Genomic DNA, 23,681 nt, shown 5'->3' with positions numbered 1-23,681 from the left:
ATAATAATAATAATAATTGCGTAAAATTATGTATTAATTTTACGCAAAAGGGTACAAACTTACATGGATTCATTATACAAAAGGTCTTTGTATACAGTAGAAATTACAGTAATCAGAGGATGACCAAAATTCATGAGATTGAGAAGTAAGAACGGAAAATCCTCAGGAAAATCCACGATGGGTACTTAGAGATGCAACTTGGATCAAACGACACACAAAGGAATTATATGAAAACACAGACACCATCACCGACAAGTTTAGGAAAAGACATCTCCACTTCTACGGACACTTATGCAGAATGGGTGAAGACAGACTCACTAAGAAAATTTTCAACATCGTCAAGGCAAGTAAATTAAAGTCCATTTGATAAAAAAAAAACACACCCACCGGGTTGGTCTAGTGGTGAACGCGTCTATCCAAATCAGCTGATTTGGAAGTCGAGAGTTCCAGCGTTTAAGTCGTAGTAGAGTCAGTTATTTTTACACGGATTGGAATACTAAGTCGTGAATACCGGTGTTCTTTGGTGGTTGGGTTTCAATTAACCACACATCTCAGGAATGTTCGAACTGAGACTGTATAAGAACTCACTTCATTTACACATACATATCATCCTAATTCAGCCTCTGAAGTATTATCTGAAAGGTAATTACCGGAGGCTAAACAGGAAAAAAATAAAGGATTAAAGAAACACGAGATGACCTGGAACGACTGGACATCTCAGAAGAAGAAATCAAGGACAAAAGGAAATTTAGGGATGAAATTAAATTTAAAAAAAATTGTACAAGAGCAAAAAAGAGAAGCCATAGGAAGAAGATGGATGGAGGAAGAAGAAGAAGAAACATAGTGAACGGATGAAGTGGTTTTGGGAAGAAAAGAAAAGAGAAGGAAGTAAAGCCATGAGTGACTAAAGTTCACGCGCTTTCCTAAAGGGGAATATTCGGAAATAATAACGATTAATAAATTTTTATTCTAATATTTTTCAAGAGGAGGATATTAAAATAATCAACCTACCGTTTAAAAATAGATATATATTTTCTAAGAACATGCTATGATAAAATTTTAATTTAATTTTTCTTACCACAAAGAATATTATTAAAATAATATTTCATTAATTAAATAATACAATTATTAATTAATTTGTACTTGTATATCATTGACAAGTCATTTTCCTTTATTTTACAATAGTTTTCGTAGAATAATTCAGGTAGTTTTTCAAGGAGACAATAATTGAACCTACTATTATAAGACTTGTTAACCTTTGATTATTATTCTTAAATATGTTTTAATCTACTTCTAGAACGATTTATAAAAGTATAATCAATGACAGAATAATACTGAAGACATATAAGTAATAATACAAATGCATTTCAGCATTATCTAATAACAATAATAATAATAATAACAACAACAATAATAATAAAAAAAAAATAGCAATTGTTATGGCTTGCGTCAATCATATATACCACCACGTTAGATAAATTACTTATGAAAAAAAGAGAAATATATGGGTAACAATTCGAATTAAAATACATTTCATTATTTATTTATATCGTTAGAAAGTATTTGACTGTGTAAAATTATTCAGAAGTTTGAGAGGTCATTGTTACAAAGAAGTTGCAGACTGCCAATAACCTCGACTTCTTTATGTAAATTTGCTCATTTTCTAATTTTATTTATTGATTTTAATATGTAACTATGAAATATCATTATTGTATACGATTTTTTATTTTATTTTTAAAAGAATATTATGACTTGGTATTGGAAATAATGTTTTATTGAACCATTTCCGGATAAGAGGGAATTCCACAAAGTAAATAAATCTAATGTTTGATTTATGTAGGTCTATTGAAACAGGTTTTAAATGACATTGGAAGAGTATGACATTGATATGTTCTATTATTATAAATATATGTTATAATTATGTTAAACTTTATAAGAAATAGTAATTATTATTTATAATACTACATGCATCTTCCCTTTTATAATTTGTATATACACACACACACACAGAATGTTTCTAAAATGGTGGGCTAAACAGAAAATATCCTTAGGAAAAATTGCAATTTCTTCTTCGTTCTCCCACTGTCCGCCATTTTGTTATTTTTATATAAAAATTTATTTCTCAAGTTTGGTTAGATGAATCACATTAATATTTGGTAAGCGTCTTGGTAATAAATTTTTAATATTATCAAAAAATCAGGACTTAAATACTTTCACAAATTACAAAATGGCGGCCACGTTTATTTTTTAATTTGTTATATCTCCATAAATGTTAGTTTCATCAAAATTTATGTTATTTAATAAAATATAAGCCTTTTATTTTGAAGAAAATAACATTTAATTTTTTAAAAATCAATTAACAAATAGTCTATTTATGGCAGAAAATTGTTGTAATTTTGTCTGTTTTCATGTCCTCCACTTTACGTTCAATTCGATTAAATATTAATTGTTTTCATTTATTGTTAATTCTAGTATTGTAAATTAGTATCAAATTAAGTAATAACTATCTCATAATAATAAACCTAATAATTATGACACAAAATTACAACATCAATTTTCTTCCATTACTCGACTATTTGTTAATAGATTTAAAAAAAATAAAATGTCATTTTGTTCAAAATAAAAAGCTTAATATTTTAACAAAAACATAAATGTTGAAAAATTAATATTTGTGGAGATATAACGGATTGAAAAATAATCACGGCCGCCATTTTATAATTTGCGAAGGTATTTAAGTCCTTATTTTTTGATAATTTTAAAACTTTATTATAAAGACGCTTACTAAATATTAATGTGATTCATCTATCCAAACTTGAGAAATAAATTTTTATATAAAAATAACAAAATGGCGGACAAGGAGAGAACGAAGGAGAAGTTGCCATTTTTCCTAAGGATATTTTTTGTTTAGTTTTACAAGTAGAATCCGGAAAAGTATAGCCAGCCTACGAATTTAGAAACATTCTGCAGATTACGTTAATATAAGATAAATTAAAAACAAATTATAAGATAAATATAGATGTGTTTAAAGTGTGTAATAATTATTTAAATAAAAACACTTGAGATAATGGTAAGGTAAATACCTTAAATATAAATACTTTTTATAAAATAATTCACAGTTCAGAAACCGCTATTGAAAATTATTTTGAGCAGATATTTACGTACCCGTTGAACGGGATGCAGAAAAAACGTTCTTTTTTAATTAGTATTATTTAAAAATTCATCAGCAAGGTAATATTGTTTCCTTAAAAGAAAATATTTTAATTATATTTTAAATAAATTAGTGGTAAGATTCTTCAAATGGTTCGGGAGTTTATTAAAAGCGGAAGAATAATAAGACTTTTTCTTGTAGGCCGAAGTATTGTGTTCAGTTATACGAAAAGAGTTCCGTTTTTTAATACGATAACGGTTGGATATTGTTATTTTTTAAGAATAAGTGATCATTTTTTTAGTGCTTACAAGTCTTCAGTATTACTCTGTCAGTGATTTCAATGAAAAATAGTCGTTTAAAAAGTAAATTAAAAGATTCCTAAAGAAATTAAAACGTATTTTGTAATGTAAATATTATTCAACTCACACATTCCAAGAAGTCAGCTCATCTTCAATAATAGTTATTTAATGTTGTTTTTCTTCATTCTTTTATTGATTTTTATCAAGAATTAGGATTCTCAGTTTTTGCTTTTTTTTTAATTTCAATCAATTCTTATTCTTCATGTGGATGTCGCTTTTTTATAGGCTTATCCATATCTTAAATAGAAAAAGTAATGAATAATGTTAATCAAATTAAAAAATAAAAACAAAAATAATTTAAAAAAATATATTATTTTTTATTAAATTTCATCCAAAATACAACTATCAACTATCAAACATTTTTGTAACCGTTAACTTGGTGCAAAATTCAAAATTATTTTTCAATGCGGTTTTTTAAAGTAGTTTCATAAACTTTTCTCTACGTGAATATTTCTGTTTTAATTTTTTTTTTTTTTACTGCATGCGTCACTTTTTTACGAAAGCCTTTAATATTTTTTAAATACTTTCTTTTTTTCGGATTACACATTTTACCCGTTTTATTCAATTTGTGAGGTAGAACTCTTTTAGTATTGGAATTTAGGATATAACTATTTGGAAAAAATTAGAAAAAGAAAACCTATCTACTATAAATTCAGCAGATTAGTGCTAGTTTAGTTTATAATCACAGTTGAAGTATTATGAGCTATGTTTCTGTTTTCCCAATGTAAAACGAGCAAATCAGATCAAATTTATCTAGAGTTTAAATTCATCTAAATCTAATATTTTTTTCTTTTACTTAGAATTATTCATGCAACACTGATCACAGTTGTACGAAACAATTTGCAGGTAAATAGGCTACAAAGATTTTGAGCATTAACGCTAATGTACTGTATTTATTATTTTGCGTGTCACGAGAGAACAACAAATCGATTTTGAAGAACTTCTTGTTCAGGGATTTTATCATAACTTCGAATTCTATCTAAGTTGTCTTATCTTAAAACTAATGCTGACAATAGAACCAGCAACTCGGTTGACGATTTTTTTTCTTTTTAATTTAATCTTAATATTTAATTCGTTTATAGTGTATTTAAGAAGCCTAATATAAAAATTGTAGTAAATAAAAATTACTATTATTTTTTTATAGAAAATTGACCATCATATAGCTTTCTATCCTGAGATAGGTCTCTTGCAGTACGTCCGTTTCCATTCTCCGCTATTCCAGACTAACATTTTAAGATTTTCATAAGGTTCCATTCTCTTTCAGATCGTCTATAATATTTACTTTTTTATGGCTTCTATTTTCTTCTAATCCTTCTAGCATTGTTTTAGTCAATCCTTCTTTTCTTACGATACGTTCCAGGTGTATAAGCTACCTTATTCTGATTAAGCTGACATTCTCGTTCTTTTTTGCAAAAATGATTAGCATAAAAACGGTAGATAAAAGATAAATAAAATTTGCGCTTTGGAGGTTTTTTCGAGAGAGAGACTATCTCTGTATCTCAACGAATTCTTAAAAACATTTAATAGAATTAATGTAACCTTACCTTATGTAGAAAACATCCTATCATTTTCAAGTTTCTTCATCACACACATATATATATATATATAGACACACACACACACACACACACACACACACACACACACACACACACACACACACACACACACACACACACACAGAGAGAGAGAGAGAGAATGAGAGAGAGAGAGCGAGAGAGATTGAGTGAGGGAGGAGAGATCTATAATCTATAATAAGACATACTCAAATTCTTGTTTTCTGTTTTTTAGGTAGATTTTATCTCGATGTTTCGTGATTCCTTAAGTACGAAAATTTCATGTTTCATAATTTTTTAAGTGTAATTTATATAAATATATGTACCTATATATATATTTATATCTCGATGGGTCATTTTTGTCAGGTAGCAATTTTTCCTTTTGTTATATTGTATAATAATTGGAAAAGTAAAACCCTTGACCACCTTTTTAATGTAAAATCGAATATTCCTCTTAATATTCGTGTAAATTTGAGATTACGTCCGAGACTAACCTAAAATATTCAAAGATAGAGTTAGTATAAAGAAACTAGTTATTACATTTTATTGTATAATTTAAGGAAGAAACATTTTAAAGAATTTTGTTAGTAATATACTATTTTATGAAAGACAATGATGTTGTTTAATGTAAGAGCATTTACTAATACTAAGTTTTTATAGTAATACTTAAGAATTTTTGTTATATTGAATTTCCTAATTACTGAACATTAAAATTAATTGTAAAATTATAATATCCACAATTATTATTCCTAGGGCACAAAGTTTCCACATATAAAACCATTCTAATTAATATTAATCTTTGTTATGATTCAAATTTCCTGTCAGATTGTAAACTAATTTTATATGTAATAATTACTGCACACTATTAATATTCGTAATTTAAAAATTCCCATGACCAATGAAACTGTTTTCTACCTGCGGTATTTCACATTCTACTAGTGTGCCTATCACAAAAATGGAATTTCCATTTTTACGCTTCGTTGATGTTACAATATTACTATAGCGTAAATATAATAAAACATTTTAAATTAGTTAATATGTATATGTACTTCCCTTTGTTTAATTTTTATTCAATTTTACAATATTTCATATGTTTAGAATGTGATTAAGGTTGCGAAAAAATAATTTTTAACTAATTTACGGTTAAAAATTAAATCTTCTGTATTCAGATTTTCTACAACTGCTGATGCTGAAAATGCTTTAAATGAATTTCCTTTTTTTTAACGACTTCAGTAAAAGAATGAAATTATTTTTTTTGTATTCAAACCTATTCTTTAGCAAATGAATAGATTTAGATGATTTTTTAAAAATATTTTATGCAGTTTTTTCCTAAGTTAAAGATTTTTGACGATAGTTGTACGCGTCGATTAAATTGGAGAATTATAATATTTTTTATTTCTTTTTGTCGTTATGGATTAATATTTATTTGATTTTATTTCCATAATACACATTAAAATAAAAAAAAAAAAACATGAATAACAACCAATATCTACTAAATAATTTAATCAATGAATTAAATACATAACACGTCAACTGACAATTTATATTATAGATAACACGTGTACCGATAAAAATACATATTACACAAGATATATATATTATATGTTAATTAAGTATACATATTAAACAAATATCATAAAATACATGTTGGGTAGTAAAAAGATTTATAAATGAATCAAATCATAATGAAATATATCTATTTGTAATTCCGATATTTTTAAACGAAATTCATAAAAATTACTTTTAAAGCTTGCTTTAAGTAAAAAAAAAAAAATATATATATATATTCTTGTATTTTTGAGAACTGTACTTTACATTCAACGATAGTTATTTCACATTATTTCATAGATTACTTCCCTTATTTTTATTAAGACATAGTTTTCTTATATTTGCGTTTCTTATTAACGAAGTTTTTCATACGAGTAATATTTTCAAAGCTTATCCATAATTTAAGTAATAAAAATCAAACTAAATAGTTGAAAATAAACTTAATAAAAATAAAAATGACTTCAAAAAAAAGTTTCAATTTAAGTTTCGATTTTTAGAAATCGAAATTTCTTGTATAATTTTTGAAGTCGATTTTTTATATTTTAAAGTTTATTTTGTCTTATTTAAAGAATCCAAAATTAAAATATTGTTGACCGCCTCTTAGATGAGTTTAATTATTAGTTACGATCTGAAAAATTGATAAAAAATCATCTCAAAATAGTGGCTAATGAATTAATAAATACTTGATGCAATTTAAAAGAAGAGAAATTTTGTTAAAATAAGCTTATTTTTACGGTAATTATTGTGTATTTTATTTTTTAATTTTGACAGTATGGAAAATAAAAACAATTTTTTAGCTCAAGAAGTTTAATTTAATGACCTTTTTAACTTAAAAAAATGTATGCAATTCTCGGTGTAATCCTAAAAGTTAAAAAAATAATATTTTCGTGTATGTAATATGTATATATCTGAATGTGCGCACGCGTGGGTTTTACTAATGAGAAAAGAGGGTGTGTAATTATCTGTGGCGTTTTGACAGACGCAATAATTTGCTGCGTTAGATTATCTAACCCAGTCTTTCTCCTGGTTGTAACGTGATGTAAAACAACTACGGTGCAAGAAGCACTGGTTGATTTTCCTGAGAGTAATGATATTCTTTATACATCAATTCAAGTGATGAACAGAGTAAAGGTGTCGTACAGCTAAATAATAGTTTAAATATTGAAATCGATGGTATAAATATATTACTTAAGAACAGTTTTAATTAAAAAGGCAAATTCTAAACACACAAAGAAGTGGTCTGTACATTTCTCGAGTGAAATAATTTAATATTCTATGTACTTACGTCCCGACGTACATAGCTATTTATAGATTAATTTTAACGTTAATAATGTCACCACACCTCATTTCTTATGTCGCAATAACGAATTTACTATGCGAGGGAATATTCTATGACTAATGTGTAATATTATTTTTACTGTAAATGCTAATAGGTAAGATAACATGTAGTATTTATATAAGATTTCGTGAAAAGCACATAAAGTTATTCCACTGAAATCCGACTATTTATTAGGTATTTCACAAAGATTTTTGCCAAGTAGGAAGGACATTCTTATTAACACAATTTATGTATTTAACACATGTATTATGAGTTGTTAAGTTTATTTTTTGCTCTGTTTATGACAAAGTCATGTCATTGCATTATTCTATGAATCATCTATTAGGTAGGAAAATATCTTCTTAAGGTTTATAGTTTAATAAATGAAATTTATCTATTTTTCTATTCGTACAGTACGTAAGTTTTTGTGTACAGCTTGACCTTGAACTATTTTTAGTTATTTCAAATGTATATTTTAAATTAAATATCATAATATGATAGTTATTTTTAAATATTATATTCTAATAAATATAAGCTAATACAAATATTTTTATCGAGTTAAATGATGATCACTCGAGTTCCTTCAATGCAGAAAATATTTATTTACCACAGTTACAAAATTAAGGTCAAGTTTCATGTAATACATTACGTATTTTACAGTAATATTAATCATAATTTTTCTACCTACTTTACTAAATGTTTTAACATGATTGAAGATATTACAATTACCTTGATATGTTAGTTAACTTAATTAATATAGATCCGCTAATTCGAGGCCATAATTATAGTGTGCTGTGTAATAATGTGTTACAATCCAGCCAACATTTATCTAGGATACTATTAATCAATGTATAACACAGATAAACCGAATAAATTTATTATAAATTAAAATATTAATATTTTTTATAGTGAGTAGGTGTTTGGTTATTTTGCTGATAGTTACTTAAGGTTGGAAAGTAATATAATTTATTTTGATTTAAATTATTTTTTAATAATTAATGCATCATAATAAGCCTAAAGGCTTGCTTGATCGAAGAATTTCAAAATTTAAATTTAAACTAGTTAAAAATAACAAGCTTACCATGAATCTTCTGGATAAAAAATAAAAACGCTAGCACTTCACCACAGTATTAAATTCGAAATTAATACATTAAAAATAAGTTTATAATTTTAACTTTTCACAGTAATGGAAGTTGGAATCATTATTATTTAGTATACATATCTTCTTATATAAAGCAAAAAAAAAAATCATAAAAAATTCTAGTCGATCTGTTATAAGTTGAATTTTACTATATTTGAATATAATATAATACTAAAGGGCTCCATCTTAAGATATCTAGAAATATAAAACAAAGCTCAAAACATCTCAATTGAATATAATATTTACTTTGAGAAAATAATTTAAATTATTACCGTCTGTCTCTGGAATGAAATTAAAAGGTATTTCCATCCGGATTACACTTGATTAAAAAAAACCTATAAACATGTTTTCAGTCATTCAGTTTATAGAGTGAAAATTTAAAAAAAAATTATGGAAAGCTTATGTTTGAAAGGTAAAATGAATTATTATTATTAATTAATTATACATTAAACCACTGTGATAATTAGTGATTTTAAATATTCAGGCGTAGAGGAGGTTCTACGAAAATTCGTTAATGGTTATTAATTATCTTTCCTGTCATATAAGTCGATTAAAATTCGACTTTCAAAAATTACTAATAAAATAATCGATAGACTTTATTTTTCATAATTTTTATATATTAATTTCATAAAGTCCGATTTGCTCCCTGATCAATTCGTGATGAAGCACCTTATCAATTCATAAAATCTGTTTAACAGAATAATAGAATTAATCCCTTTGACGTAAAAGCGATCATGAAATTTAATGATTGTACGTTAATACGTTTTTGATATAAAATCAATTCTGTCTTTTTTATATATAATCTCACGGGCCTGCACACTTACATAATTTTTTAACAGCTTTAAAAATAGGAGATCTTCAGAATTCGGTTCGTACGTTTTTCTTCGATTTCGATCATTTTTGTTTTGTAAAAGTATCTTTCTCTGTTCAAAGGAAAGAGCCTAATGTCCATCGTCCTCACGTTTTCACGATCCCAACCCCAGGTCTCTTGTCAGGCGAGAAACGTTCGGGTCCGTTCCTTCCCGACGATGGTCTCTCCATCTTCGCCTACCTGCCCCCTCCAGTAGACCGCCTGGCGATCCCTCGGAAAAAGTGCAACGGGTATGACACCGGCTACACCAGAACAGTAGACTCGGAAACGGTCCGATACGCGAAAACAACTCGTAAGACAGCAGTGCGTTGCAGCTGCGCGAGCAACTTCCGGTTTCTCTCAAATCTTAACGCCTGGGCTCACATTTCCGCCCCGTATAACAAACGGAATATACCGTGGACATCAACAGTCGCCTTCTGCGGGGCTTCGGTCCGCCGACGTTCGACATGAGTCGGCTAAGGTCGGTTATAGCCCTCGAGGCTATGTCGGCAGCTCTCCGTAACTGCTCATCAAACCTGAGTTCCGGTCAATCATCATATCGAGATATTTCACGGCCGGCTTGGTGTCTACAACCTCATCCCCGACAAGCAAGGGAAGGAGGGTGGCAAACGCTTCTTCGTTAGAAAATAATAATAATAATAATTAGTATTAGTAGTAGTAGTAGTAGTATGGATCATATATAATACCTTAATTACAATCATTAATTTTCTTTCCCTTTCCTAATTATACCTGCTCTCCTAACTGTTCTTTTTAAATTTTATTTTAAATTAACTGTACTTCTGCAGTATAAGTTTTGAAGAGTGGCAGTTATAATCTCTACATTACAACCATCTCTCTTTGTAAGTTAAACTAATTCAAACAAAACTTTTCTGTAAGAGCATTTAATATAGAAGTATTAATTACTGTTGATGGGGATTTTTTTTAAAGTTATTAGTCAAAACTTATAATAATCTTAATAAAAATATTTATTCTCTTCTACTTCTCTTCTAATTTTGACTTCCTTGTACAAAATAAAGGAAGTACTGTGATCGCGAAAAATTTCAGATTTCAAGGAAATATCCTATACATTTTGACCATCCCTGAATCCATTTTGACTAGTTTCGGCGTGACGTCTGTACATACGTACGTATTTATCTCGCATTAACTCAGAAATGATTAGCCGTAGGAAGCTGAAATTTTGGATTTAGGACTGTTGTGACATCTAGTTGTGCACTTCCTCTTTTGATTGCAATTCACTGGACCAAAAGTTTCCAAAAATGCCAAAATCTAAAAAAATGTAGATTTTGGACTTTTTCTTAACTGCAGTATAAGCCCTAATTGAGTGATTTTCAATGATATATCATAAGTGGTACTTATTTTCATTGGTTCCAGATTTACAGCCAAATAAAATTTTAATTAATGAAATATTTGGTCTTACAAGGGGAAGGCACATCGGTTCAAATCCGACTTCATCTTCTTTTTTAATTTAAATATAGATTTATTAATAATTATTAACATGTAAACATTTTTGAATAGAATGAAAAGTACATAAAATTTTATTTCACTGATAACTTCTGATTTTTTCCATTTTTTTTTTTTTTGTTATTATTGAATTATTATTTGTTACTAATTTTTTTTTACTATCCTAGGTTAATAATTATTAATAAATCAATATATTTAAATTAAGAAAGCAAAAGTTGAAAGAAATATATGTACATGAAGTCGAATTCGAACCGACGTGCCTTCCCCTTGTAAGATCCAAATATTTCATTAATTAAAATTTTATTTGGCTATAACTCTGGAACCAATGACAATAAGTACCCCTTATGGTATATCGTTGAAAAACTCTCAACGAGGACTTATTACTGTAGTTAAGAAAAAATCCAAAATTCCAACTGTTTCGATTTTGGGCTTTTTTTGGACACTTTTGTTCCAGTCGATTGCAATCAAAAGGGAAGGTGTACAACTAGATAATAGAACAATCCTAAATACAAAATTTCAACATTCTACGGCTAATCGTTTTTGAGTTATGCGAGATACAAACATCACGCCAAAAAATGGATTTAGGGATGGTCAAAATTGATATTTCTGTTGAAATCTGAAAAACGAAATTTTTCGCAAAAACAATACTTCCTTGACTTCGTACAAGAAATAAAAATTGATTTGATTAATTTTTTAATATAAAAATAGATAACTAATTAAAATCAGTTTTTTTGCAATCAGAAGTTAGATCTAAATCATTATTATTATTTCATGTACTTGTGAAGCTACTGAGTACAGTAGGGAATGGTCACTCTCCTGTGTGCAACCAGCTCACTTAGGAGAACGATCACAGATATGTCTTTCCTTAGGGGTTAAATCACATCTCACACAAACACACACACACACACACACACACACACACACACACACACACACACACACACACACACACCAATAAACACACCTGCAAATTTCCACTACACAAGCGCAATAAAACACATGGAAAGTGAAAGGAAAAATGTATTTTTCATTATTATTATTATTATTATTATTATTATTATTATTATACAGCAACTAATTGGTTATAAATATTGAATCTGACAAAAAATGATGCTGTGAAGTACAAATTTGTAAAATAGTTAATTATAGTGAAATAAATAAATATTAAATGATGTACTCTTTATTTTAAGTGATATGTTATAAGATATAATTATATATACAAGTGATCTATTTTAGTTTATTTGTAATTTGTTGCTTTATTTGTTGTTGTTCTATATAAGGTGTACTTATGTAAGATCTATGGGCTTTGTATAAACTATTCCTTTAAAGAACTTTAGATATTTTTAAATTTATTTTTAACATTAGACCTTGAAATATTTTTATACTATTATTTTCTATTTAATGATGATATTTACTTTATACATTGATTAAAATAATATGATTACCTTCAACATATTGATTGAAAACCACATCTGAAAAATTTACATAATTTTTTTTCTAAAATATTTTAAATGTTTAATTTATTGTAACATTATCTTTAATAACATTATCTTTGTACAAAGCACAACTTTGTACTCTATTAATTTTTTTTTTTTTGTGTTGAGTACGGCATAAGAAAAGCCTTACATTAGCAGTACAAGTGTTAATTTAAGAGTTAATTTTATTATTCGTACAAGCATTATAAAAGAAGTGGGATCGACAAAGTAAGCTGGATTCCAATGTTAAGGTTTACTCCAGCTGTAAAAGAAAATTTTTTTGTAATGCACGAATAAATTGTTCAATTGATTTTAAAACTCTTGAAAGTGACATTTATGTATCGGTCAATGAATCTTAAGAAAAATGAAAGAATTTTCATTGATGCAAAATGTAGCATTTTTAATAATTTTATAATTTTGATGAGCCTCCAGAAAAAAAAAATTATAAGAATTAATATTTAGGTAATTTATAAAATTATATAAAATGTATATATAAAATTTTAATTTTACATTTATTTAAGTATTTTTAGCATGAATAATATTTACTTATTTTACATTATTTACTTATTTTACATTATTTGTCCCAGTCTTTCTTGTGACCACAATGTACATAGAATGCCTGAGTAATAAGAAATACCAGTTGCTTTCTTCTCCATTTTGGTGGGCTGTTATGCTGATATTCAACAATATTTGTATGCTGAACTCGCTTTTGCCTACTTATGTAGGTAGTTCAGTTCCTTTGTTACTGTGTAGTCCATTCGGTCTTATTTAAGACTAGGCATGATGTATTTTGTTTATGAGTTCATGGTAGTTAGTAGTACACCAATGAGAATGTCACTTGTGGCATTTGCATCAATGGCATCCTGGCTGCAGCTAGACCGAAAGATTTCAATGCCAAAGTGTTGAAGATAACCTCCAGTAAAGCCCACAAGAGCTAGGTACGGAGGGGATGGCCTGGCGACTGAAATCATCACATGGAGGGTGTCTTCTCCTACGGGGTCAGGTGTATATTCAGCTCAGTAAACAAGCCAATGATCTATCAATTCTCTTTTTCACAGGTAACCTGAAATTTTGTATTCTGAAAAATGTTTGTCATTATTAGAAGTTACCTGTGACTTAATCAGGTCACAGGTAGGAAAAGGGAAAAAAGAGAGAAATTAAAAGGGGAAATAGGGGAAAAAAGAAGGGAAATAGGGAAAAGGGAAAAAGAAAAGGGGCAAAGTGAAAGGGAGAATGAGGAGGAAAGTGGATGTGAAAATGAGAAAGGGTTAAAGGGATAAAGTGAAAGGTATTTTGTGAAGTTCTGTACTGTTCGGTTTTTAATGTTTTGTCAAACTTTCAACTGTGTTCATTTAATCTAATCTATTTTGGGTATATATATATTCAAATGTAGCAATAGCAAAGCATTGCCAGGTCTGCTGTATAAATATAACTATTTTTTACAGAATATGGATCTAATGTGTTCTCAGTTTACTCCAGTTCTGTATTATCTTAAAAATTTCAATTTAAGAGCCAAGTCAAAAGTTAAGTGTAATAAGGTAAACAATTATTATAAAACTACGTAATTCTGGATTAAAAAGGAAAATAAATAAATAAATTAAAAGAAAAAAAGAAATAAAAAAAAAGAAATGGGGGTTCAGAAATATAACAATTTTTGGGTAATATAGAATTGAAATGGAATAAGTAAAGCTGAATTTTATTGATATTAATATTTCTTCTTTCTTTATGTTTTTGATGATTAATCTAAGAAACTACAGTTTTTAACTGCAGTAAAGTGATGTGTAAATTATAAAATATTAAACAATATTAGAAAGAGTTCATGATTAGTAATAATTACTGAATGCAATTATTGGTCTTAACTAATTTTGTTGCGGTTAGGTTCCATCAAATTATTGTAAACTAGCACAAAGGAAAATTATATAAAAATACTTATATGCAATTACCAACTGATCATTCGTTACTCTGTGGTCTTTGTAATTGTGATTCTTTTCATGGTTAAATATTCTAAGAAGTAAAATAACATGTGGTGGTGCAATGTATATACTTCTTGGTTTGTTTGCCTTCCTGGTTCCTTGCTTATAATAAATTTTTAATATTGGTAAATAACCTACTAAGTATTTCATTTTTAATGATTCAGTAGATGTGGCTCAACTGTAATTTCCAATTTTCTCTGATTTTTTTTTATTTATTGTAATCAGTGTATGTATGTTATACAAAATTCTTTTCTAATGATGTCACTATAATTTTTATCTCCTACATAATATTCCTTTTAACTCAGATTTTTCATCTTTAATGATACTATATTTACTTATCATTGCAAAATACATCCATTAAAATAGGTGGGAGTTACTATTTGTTACAAAAATCTATTTTTGTTTTCACTCTTGAAAATATTCTTAAAAAATATTCTACTACATTATTTATGAGAAACATAAATAATGTAGTAGGACACCAAACAGTTTTCGTTCAATTTTTAAAGTAACTAATTAATTCTTTATTAAATTCATGGGATATAGTAGAAATTTAATAATCAGGGTTTCAGGGACTACATTTTGTTAGATTAATCAAAACTCTGAATTAATTAATGTTACAAGAAAATTGTAATAATGACAGAAAAAATGCTAACAAGAATATGAGAGTGGCATTGTTTTATGTATAAGACTAGATACATTATCTACCTATAAAATCACCATCTTCATTTATTTCCACTTTGTCCACTTTGTAATATTAATCTCTGGATTACGCACTGAAATTTTACAGAAAAGTAAACAAATGATTTTCAACAAATTTGAAATGCTAATTATGTTTTATGTAAGTTTCAACTCAGTCTTTAATGAAGAATAGAATAATAATGTAATAAATATAATTTAAAAGTTATAATTGTTGATAATTTTACCTGTAATATACATGCGTAAATAAATAGATATATGTAAAAAGTAATCAGTGAAATATTTTAAACTTTTATTTTAATTTACACATTACCTATAAGTTTTTAAATTTATCTAATTATATATTCATAACTTTCATCTTTACATTTTTTTACAATTAAAAAAACCATAAAATGAATTATACTTCTTAAACATTCCAAAAGGGGTTTGGCAGAATAATTTTTAGTTAAGTGAGATAATATTAGTGTATTATCAGTGTGATAATACAATGTGATCATAAGTCATACAATTCTAGTGGTAGGTAAGTTGTGCCTTTAGGAACCTATCAAATATATTCCTATCAAATATATATATATCAAATATGATTTTTCATAACATCAGCTTTCTCTTGGTGTTGGATAATAACTTTATTACATCAAATTTTAATTTTACATCTTCACATGTGTTATTGTATATTATATATATATATCACTGATTGATTTTTTATTATAGTTTTTGGATGATAATAGTAGACTATTCTAAAATCAAGTAATGAACTATGCCAGATTTAAAAAAGAAAATGCTGAAGAACAATTCATTGGATAAAAATCTAAAATTAGTTTTGCATTTTGGTTCCTAAATAGTCATTATCAATAGAAGCAAGGAAATATTAGTAGTAGTAAATATAAGTGTAAGAATAAAACTTATATAAATAAAAGATACTTTAATGATAAAAAGAATAGTTCTACCTGTGAAGTATTTCTATATACAAGGTAACTGCAAAAGTGATGGAAGTTATTTCATTCATTCTGACAATTGTGTATGAAATTACATCCTAAGCATTTTAAATAAAACACCAACCTATAAATTTCATTGATTTTTATCTTTATATTTATAACCGGGTTTTTCCATTCAAATGACATAACTGCTGTTACGTTTTCCATTATCCCTTTAGAAGACAACTATTTTAAATTTTAAACTGGTTAATGTAACTTTTAAATTGAATTAAGTTTAGTACATTTTTAACATCATAAAATTTTAGCACCGTTGATTTTAATCAGTTAGATGATTAATCAATTAATTAATTGATGAATATGCTTCCATGTCTCTCTCTCTCTCTCTCTATATATATATATATATATATATATATGTGCATGTGGGCATGTGTGTGTGTGTGTGTGTGTGTGTGTGTGTGCATGCACACATGCATGTGTATTTATACATGTATATATATAAATATATGTAAACATATTCACAATATATTTATACTCACAAATATGCTACAAGCAGTACTAAGTGTATTTTATTTCTCCATGTTTAATAATTTATAGCTAAGTAGATGACACAGCATTCCATTTTGTCAAGTTTATCCTAACCACAAGAAACATGCAAGCATATTGCCAGCTGGCAGTATTACGTGTATTTTATTTCTCCATGTTTAATAATTTATAGCTAAGCAGATGACATAGCATTCCATTTTGTCAAGTTTATCCTAATCTCAAAAAACTTGCAAGCATACTGCCAGTTGGCAAAGTTGTTTAACCTCATTTGACCTTGCTAACAAATTTGCAATTATATAAAATACAAAAACTGATACTATATTCTTGAATTTCATTAAAAGTATCCTTATGTAACAAGAAAAACTATAAAAGGTCAGAAGATATAAATTAATGATTAATTACATTTAATTATTTGCATTTTGTATTTCTTGGGATAATTAAAATAAATTATTACCCTGTAGATACAAAAAGTTTATGCTATAATATTGGAAATATATAATCAGAAAAATTACAACATTTTTTTATTATTTTTTTTATGTTGCCTTAATTAATATAAATGTTCATAAATAAACATATTCAAGTATAATTATTACTTTTCTCATTCTCATTGTAAATCAATTTTGTATGAAATATGTTGATACATTAATTTTAGTACCATTGACTGATTTTTATTTTTCTTACTTTCCTGGAATTTACAATAAATAACAAAATTAATGAATTACTACTGCTCTCCAACAGTAAAATGCTACATTCATCCTAGGTAAAATTCTCTGTCTTGAAGATTTCTGACTGATAAGAGTATCCACACTGCCTAGTAGAGAACTTAAAGACAGTATGGATATGGTAATACTTTGGATATACATTTTTGCTTTTTGTTGTTCTTCAATGACAAGATTGTACTTTCTCATCATCCTCTCTGTTTTCCTTTTCTTGATTTCTTTTTTGCCTATTGGATTCTGTAGCTGTAGAATGTAAATTTGGATTGAATCTTAACATTGACCTCAACCTAAACCTTTGCCATGCCTGAATGGTTAATCTGACAAGAGATAGTTAGCATATGGATCTGTGGAATATTCCATTTTCTGTGTGTTGGTTACACAGTAATCACATGGTTGGTGGCTTGTTGATGAAGCCAGGTTCTTTAAGTACAAGTACATTTGTCGTCAGTTAAAAAATTACAGCCTAGATTTTTGTATTTACCATTGTTTTCAGGATTCAAAAATTAAAAAGTCATTCTTAAAATATTTATTTTATGTAATACTTCACAACAATGAAATATTGAGGAAAGAAATTCAGTAAAACAGAGAATTAAATGAGTTATAATAGAAAATAACTAAAATTAGATGATTGGAAAGATTATGTAATAATTTAAAACAGTTAAAAATATAGAGGATATAGTAAAATGAATCATTTATGATAGTTTCATTCAGATGTAAAAGAATATAATTTAAAAATTAAAGTTCTGATTTCAGTGAAATAGAAGAATGGTAATAGAAAAAGATTGCAGTAAATTAGCATGATATAGTAAAAAATAACTTAGTAAGAAAACTGAGATCTTATCAATCATATCTTGCATAAATTTATTAAAAGTTGTAATAAAATACAACGTATTAATTACTCTCTATAGTGTAAGTAGTGTTTGGAGAAAAACCAGTTTGTAATGCTGCTAGAGCATGATGGAGGCACCAATTTGTTTACACTCAACAATCAATATTTGTACTATTTATATATTTTTTATTTTGCTGAGAAATAAATATTTAGTATAGTGACTTGCATCTTGTGGTCTATGATCCATATCATTCTTCAGTCCAATATCGTTTAGTTATAACATTTTCAAATACTCCTATAATGAATTTGAATAATTTATCAAATATTATATTTTTTATACTGAAATTTTTTTTTGCTTGATTATCTCACTACATTAGCTTGAAGCTTGTCATTGGCATATGGAAATGGAATTTTTTGATGCATGAAAAATGCCTAACCAAGAGTCAGAAATATAAACTCAATTTTTGACACAATCAAACACTCATCCAGAGTGTATACATGCACACACATTTTGTAATTTTATATTTTTAAGATAGTTAAAAACTACTGTAATTGTAATTTAAACTCTTTAATTGGTGATTTACCAAGACATATGTCAGTCTAATAAATTGAAAATTTCTTCTAACATACTACTTTTTCCTATAGCTACAACTGCCTCAAGCAATTTAATCTTTTGACTTTATTATCTTCTATGGGATTTTTTATATAAAATCTAAAAAGGCTTATAATTTCTTTCATTTGTCACAGATTATTCAGGCCACAAAATAGCACTGGAATGAATGAATATTAATGGCGAAGTAAATTGATAAAAAAGTAATTTGTCTATAATAATGTTTTATTGTGAGTCAAAAGACTTTAAAAACTGCACTTTGGAATCTGCTAGAACATGTTATGACAAAAATTTCTGGATTTATCTGACCATATAAGTAGAATAACTTTTTATAATGATATTTTCCTGATGGGTCAAAAAATTTAATAAACTTCTGCTTTATCTTCCTTCTACTGTTTGAACATAAATCTTAAGAAATTCCACTAATCTTCTAAACTTCACTTGAGATCTCATGATTTCCTTAGTCACCAAGATTCTTCACTCTTCTTTTCAAAACATCTTCCACATACTTTACCCTTTTTGTGAGTTGTCTGTTGCTCAATTTTTCAATGAATCTGGCAAAGTAGTTTTATGTGTTTTTATTTGGTATTATGCAATATGCAAACTTAGATTTAATTTTTGGATATTTTTTTTTGCCTAGGACCAAAGTACAATCCATACTAACTGAAAGAAAAGAAAAAATACATTCTTAATTGTAACTTGAATAACTTGCTTGATCAATCTAATTATTTTTCCCACAAAAACCTCTAGTTCATGTTTATAAAAATTAAAATGAATATAAATAATTGAGGCAGAATTGGTTTAAGTGTCCTACTTGCATTTCCTATAAGATAACATTACTAGATTTTTTAGTGTTCACTTAAAATACTGCTAATACTGAAAAAAATTGTTTTTGCATAGTTACAATTAAAAAAAAAAAATTTTTTAAATCTTTAATCATAATGAAATTTAAGCTAATTAAGATATTTTACTGATTTCCTTCATTTATTATATTCTTTATTTTTTTGCAGGACAAAATGTGGAAGATAACAATTTTATCTTTTTTACTCACTGCATTATGTGATACATCAGGATTTGATTTTTTTAATCAAGGTAGACAAAGAAGACAAGGTATGGAAATTCATATTATATACATGAATTTAAAATTATACAGTATAATACATCATGTAATATTGTAGTATAGTATGCATATAGTAATTTTATCTTTAGTACTTTGATTGGTTTGATAATATGCATTCCTTTCTATACTGTGCTAATTTCTTTGTATTAACGTACTTCATATTTTAATTCTCAATTATCTTTTTAATATAATCTGATTTTCTTCACCTTATATACTATTTTAACTTTTTTACAGTATGTTCAATCTATTCAATCCTTCTGGACTAAACAGCATAGTAATTATGTTCATAAATGTTTTAAAAAGAAATTAGCATGTTTTTCTAAATGAGTAATAAATAATCTTTAAATACCTGGGTTTTCTAAATAAACATCATATATTTTTATAGAGTACTGAACTTAAAAGAGGCCCCTTCATTTTTTTTAGTCTATAAATAATAGTTTATTGGCAAACACTTACATAATTATTTACAACAGGTGCTGAAATTTATTTCCATCACTTCTATGCATGTGAAAATTTGTTTGACCACGTTCCTAGCTGCTCTTATTAGCTATATCCTTCAATTTCCTGGATGGCATTGGTAATGTTTGTCTTCAGTTGGATTGCTTCTACAAACAATTTTTTTTTAAGTAATCCACAGAAAGAAGTCTGGACTAGTCAGATCAGGAGATCTTGGTGGCCACAATCTTTTAGAAATGATTCTTCCACTGAAAAATCCTGCAGCATCTCCATAGTAGAGTGAATGAGCTGTATGGCAAGTGGTGCTGTACGGTTGCAACCTGCAGTCACCCTAATCCTCTTGCAGTTTGGCTATGAACTTTTGAATAATTTCTTGGTAGACATCAAGATACACAGTTTTTCAAAAAAAAAAACAAGAGTACTACTATTATTTGTTGTATACCACTCGCCTATTTTTTGTGGGTATAGGGCAGATTCAAAGAAACTGTCTGGGTTTTTAGTATTCAGGTCCAGTAGTTCTGACATAACATTAACATACTTACCAAGATGAAACCACTCTTTATCTGTAAAAAAACACTTGATCTAAAATTACAATGTTGCCTCTAATGAAGTTCTTGAACCATTAACAGTAGTGAACTCTTTTAGCATAATCAACAACATACAAAATGAGACTTCATCTCTAAATAAGTTTCAATCACAAATACATGTTCTTCAACAGTTAACTGAATTTTAACAAACAACAATACACAATTAAGTAACTTTGTTCAAAAACCAATGCTCAACACAGACTGGCAATAATCAAATGAGCAGGCAATAAACAGGCTCCAGTTGTACCAACATTTACTACATTTTTACTCATCTCACACCAATTCTAACAAAAATATACATTTAATATAAACTACTGACTGATGAGGCCTCTTGATCTCCCCATCTTATCTAATCTTATCCTATCTTAATCTTATTTTGATTTGGAATGGTTTGCTAATTTCTCTCCAGAATTTAACTTTTAAAATTGTATCTGTAAGAGTAAGTTTTTAAAAGTTCACTGTCTTGGAATCAATGTCTTATTCTTCTATACAGTTAATTAATGATTCTCTATCCACGAAGTTATACGCTTTTTGAAAATCTATAAATAAAATGAATACTGGTCTGTTTTGTAATATGTGAATTTTAATTATTAATTTTAGACTTAGAATTTGTTCTTGTCATGATCTACATTTTTTAAATCCTCCTTCATATTCTCCAATCTTAGAATCAAGTTATGGTTGTAGCCTATTTATTAGGAGTTTAGAAAATATTTTGTATGTTACTGGAAGTAGTGAAATTCCTCTATAGTTATTTACATCTTCTTTTGAGCCTTTTTTATGAAGACGATGAATTAAAGCAGATTCCCAACATCCCAGTATAACTTCATTTTGCCAAATTTTTTCAAAAAGTTTGGTTACACCTGTTGTAAATTCATCATTTGTATATTTCAATAATTCCATCTTCACCTGAAGTTTTGTTATTTTTCATTAGTTTAATGATTTCTTTAATTTCTTCTTTGGTTGGTGGTTTACAATTTGATGTCATGGTATTTTAATGAAAGATAATCTTTCTTTAGGAGTTTCACAATTTATACGATTATCAAAATAATTTGCTAGAATTTCATAATTTTCTTCATTGTTTATTGCAAAGTTCTATATTTCCTCTTAAAGCACACACTTGGTGCACTCTAGTTTGAAGTCCTAGTTTGAAAAACTAAATAAAATTCTCTTGTGTTGTTTCTATTGAAATTTTCTAATTTCGATATTTGTAGTTTTAAAAATTTCCTTTTTTCATTTCTGATAATTTTGTTTGTATCTTTTCTAATTTTACTATACAATTCAAATTTTTCTTATGTTTTCTATAAATTTCACAATTTCTAGAAGTTAAGTCTGTTTTGTACTAATGTTAAACATTTTTCTGTCCACCACGGGTGTTTTTGTGAAGAGTTTTATCAGCTAAGTTTTGTGGATGTTGAATTAAACTATTTGTTGCTTCATCCCATGAATTCATAGTGTTAAGATTATTTTGGAATTCATCTTGTTTAATATTGAAAAGGTCAGTGACAAACCTTCTGATTTTTTTTATTATGAAGTTCATTTTGATTTGAAAGAGGTAATGGTCTGAAGTTACATTTAAAGATTTCCTTACTTTAAGATTATGTATTTCCTTGTATCAATGGTTTGAGATTGCTACACGATTCAATTGAGATTTGCCCGACATTATATTTAGAGATACTCATGTCTTTTTCTTTTTGGGTAGTACTTTAAAATGGGACGAAATTATTTTTAAACTTAAATTTTGACACAATCTTATTAATTTTTCACTATTTTTATTGGTTCTTCTTTGAATAGGATAATTTCCAATCATTTTATTACATTTCTTTTATTTACCTTTTTGGGTAATACAATCGCCCATTAGTATCTTAATGTTACTGGTTGGTAATTTCATCCTCTAAAGTTTCCCAAAATTCTTTTACTTTTTCTGGATTTTTTTTATTGTCTTCATTTATAGGGGCATGTCAATTGATTAATGTGTAAGTCTTATAGGTTGATTTAATAAACAGCAGAGACACAATCTTGGGTTAATACTTTTAATTTCTTTAACTGAGTTTAGAGAAGTTTGGAGATTTAGTATTTATTACAAACACTGTTCCTAGGTGTGGCATTGTTTGCATCTTTTTTCCAATTTTTCCTTTAAAAATTCTGAATCCTCTGATTCCATTATATCTACACATTGTTCTTGAAGAACTAATATTTATTGTTTTCAATTCTGATGTTAGTTGTTTTAATTTTTCTATTTGAATAAGTAAATTTATGTCGTATGTACCAAAAAAATATTTTCTTTTGTCCTTGTATGTTTAATTTTTTCTCTGGAGCTCCAGTTCTCCTAGTTCCCT

General features: G+C 27.3%; 1 protein-coding gene across 2 annotated transcripts in view; it reads left to right on the top strand.

Annotated features, from left to right (window-relative positions):
- The window catches only part of LOC142324969 (venom protease-like), an 88,042-nt gene that overhangs the window by 52,233 nt on the left and 12,128 nt on the right, over positions 1–23,681 (top strand). For both annotated transcript variants that reach the window (XM_075366146.1, XM_075366147.1), the window contains exon 2: positions 20,193–20,292. In XM_075366146.1, coding sequence (XP_075222261.1) covers positions 20,193–20,292 — 100 coding nt within the window. The remainder of the gene's footprint in view (positions 1–20,192; positions 20,293–23,681) is intronic.

Source organism: Lycorma delicatula, chromosome 5 (assembly GCF_047948215.1).
Source record: "Lycorma delicatula isolate Av1 chromosome 5, ASM4794821v1, whole genome shotgun sequence".
NCBI lineage: Eukaryota > Metazoa > Arthropoda > Insecta > Hemiptera > Fulgoridae > Lycorma > Lycorma delicatula.
Note: the sequence above shows the minus strand (reverse complement) of the source record. Positions and strands in the feature narration are given on the sequence as shown.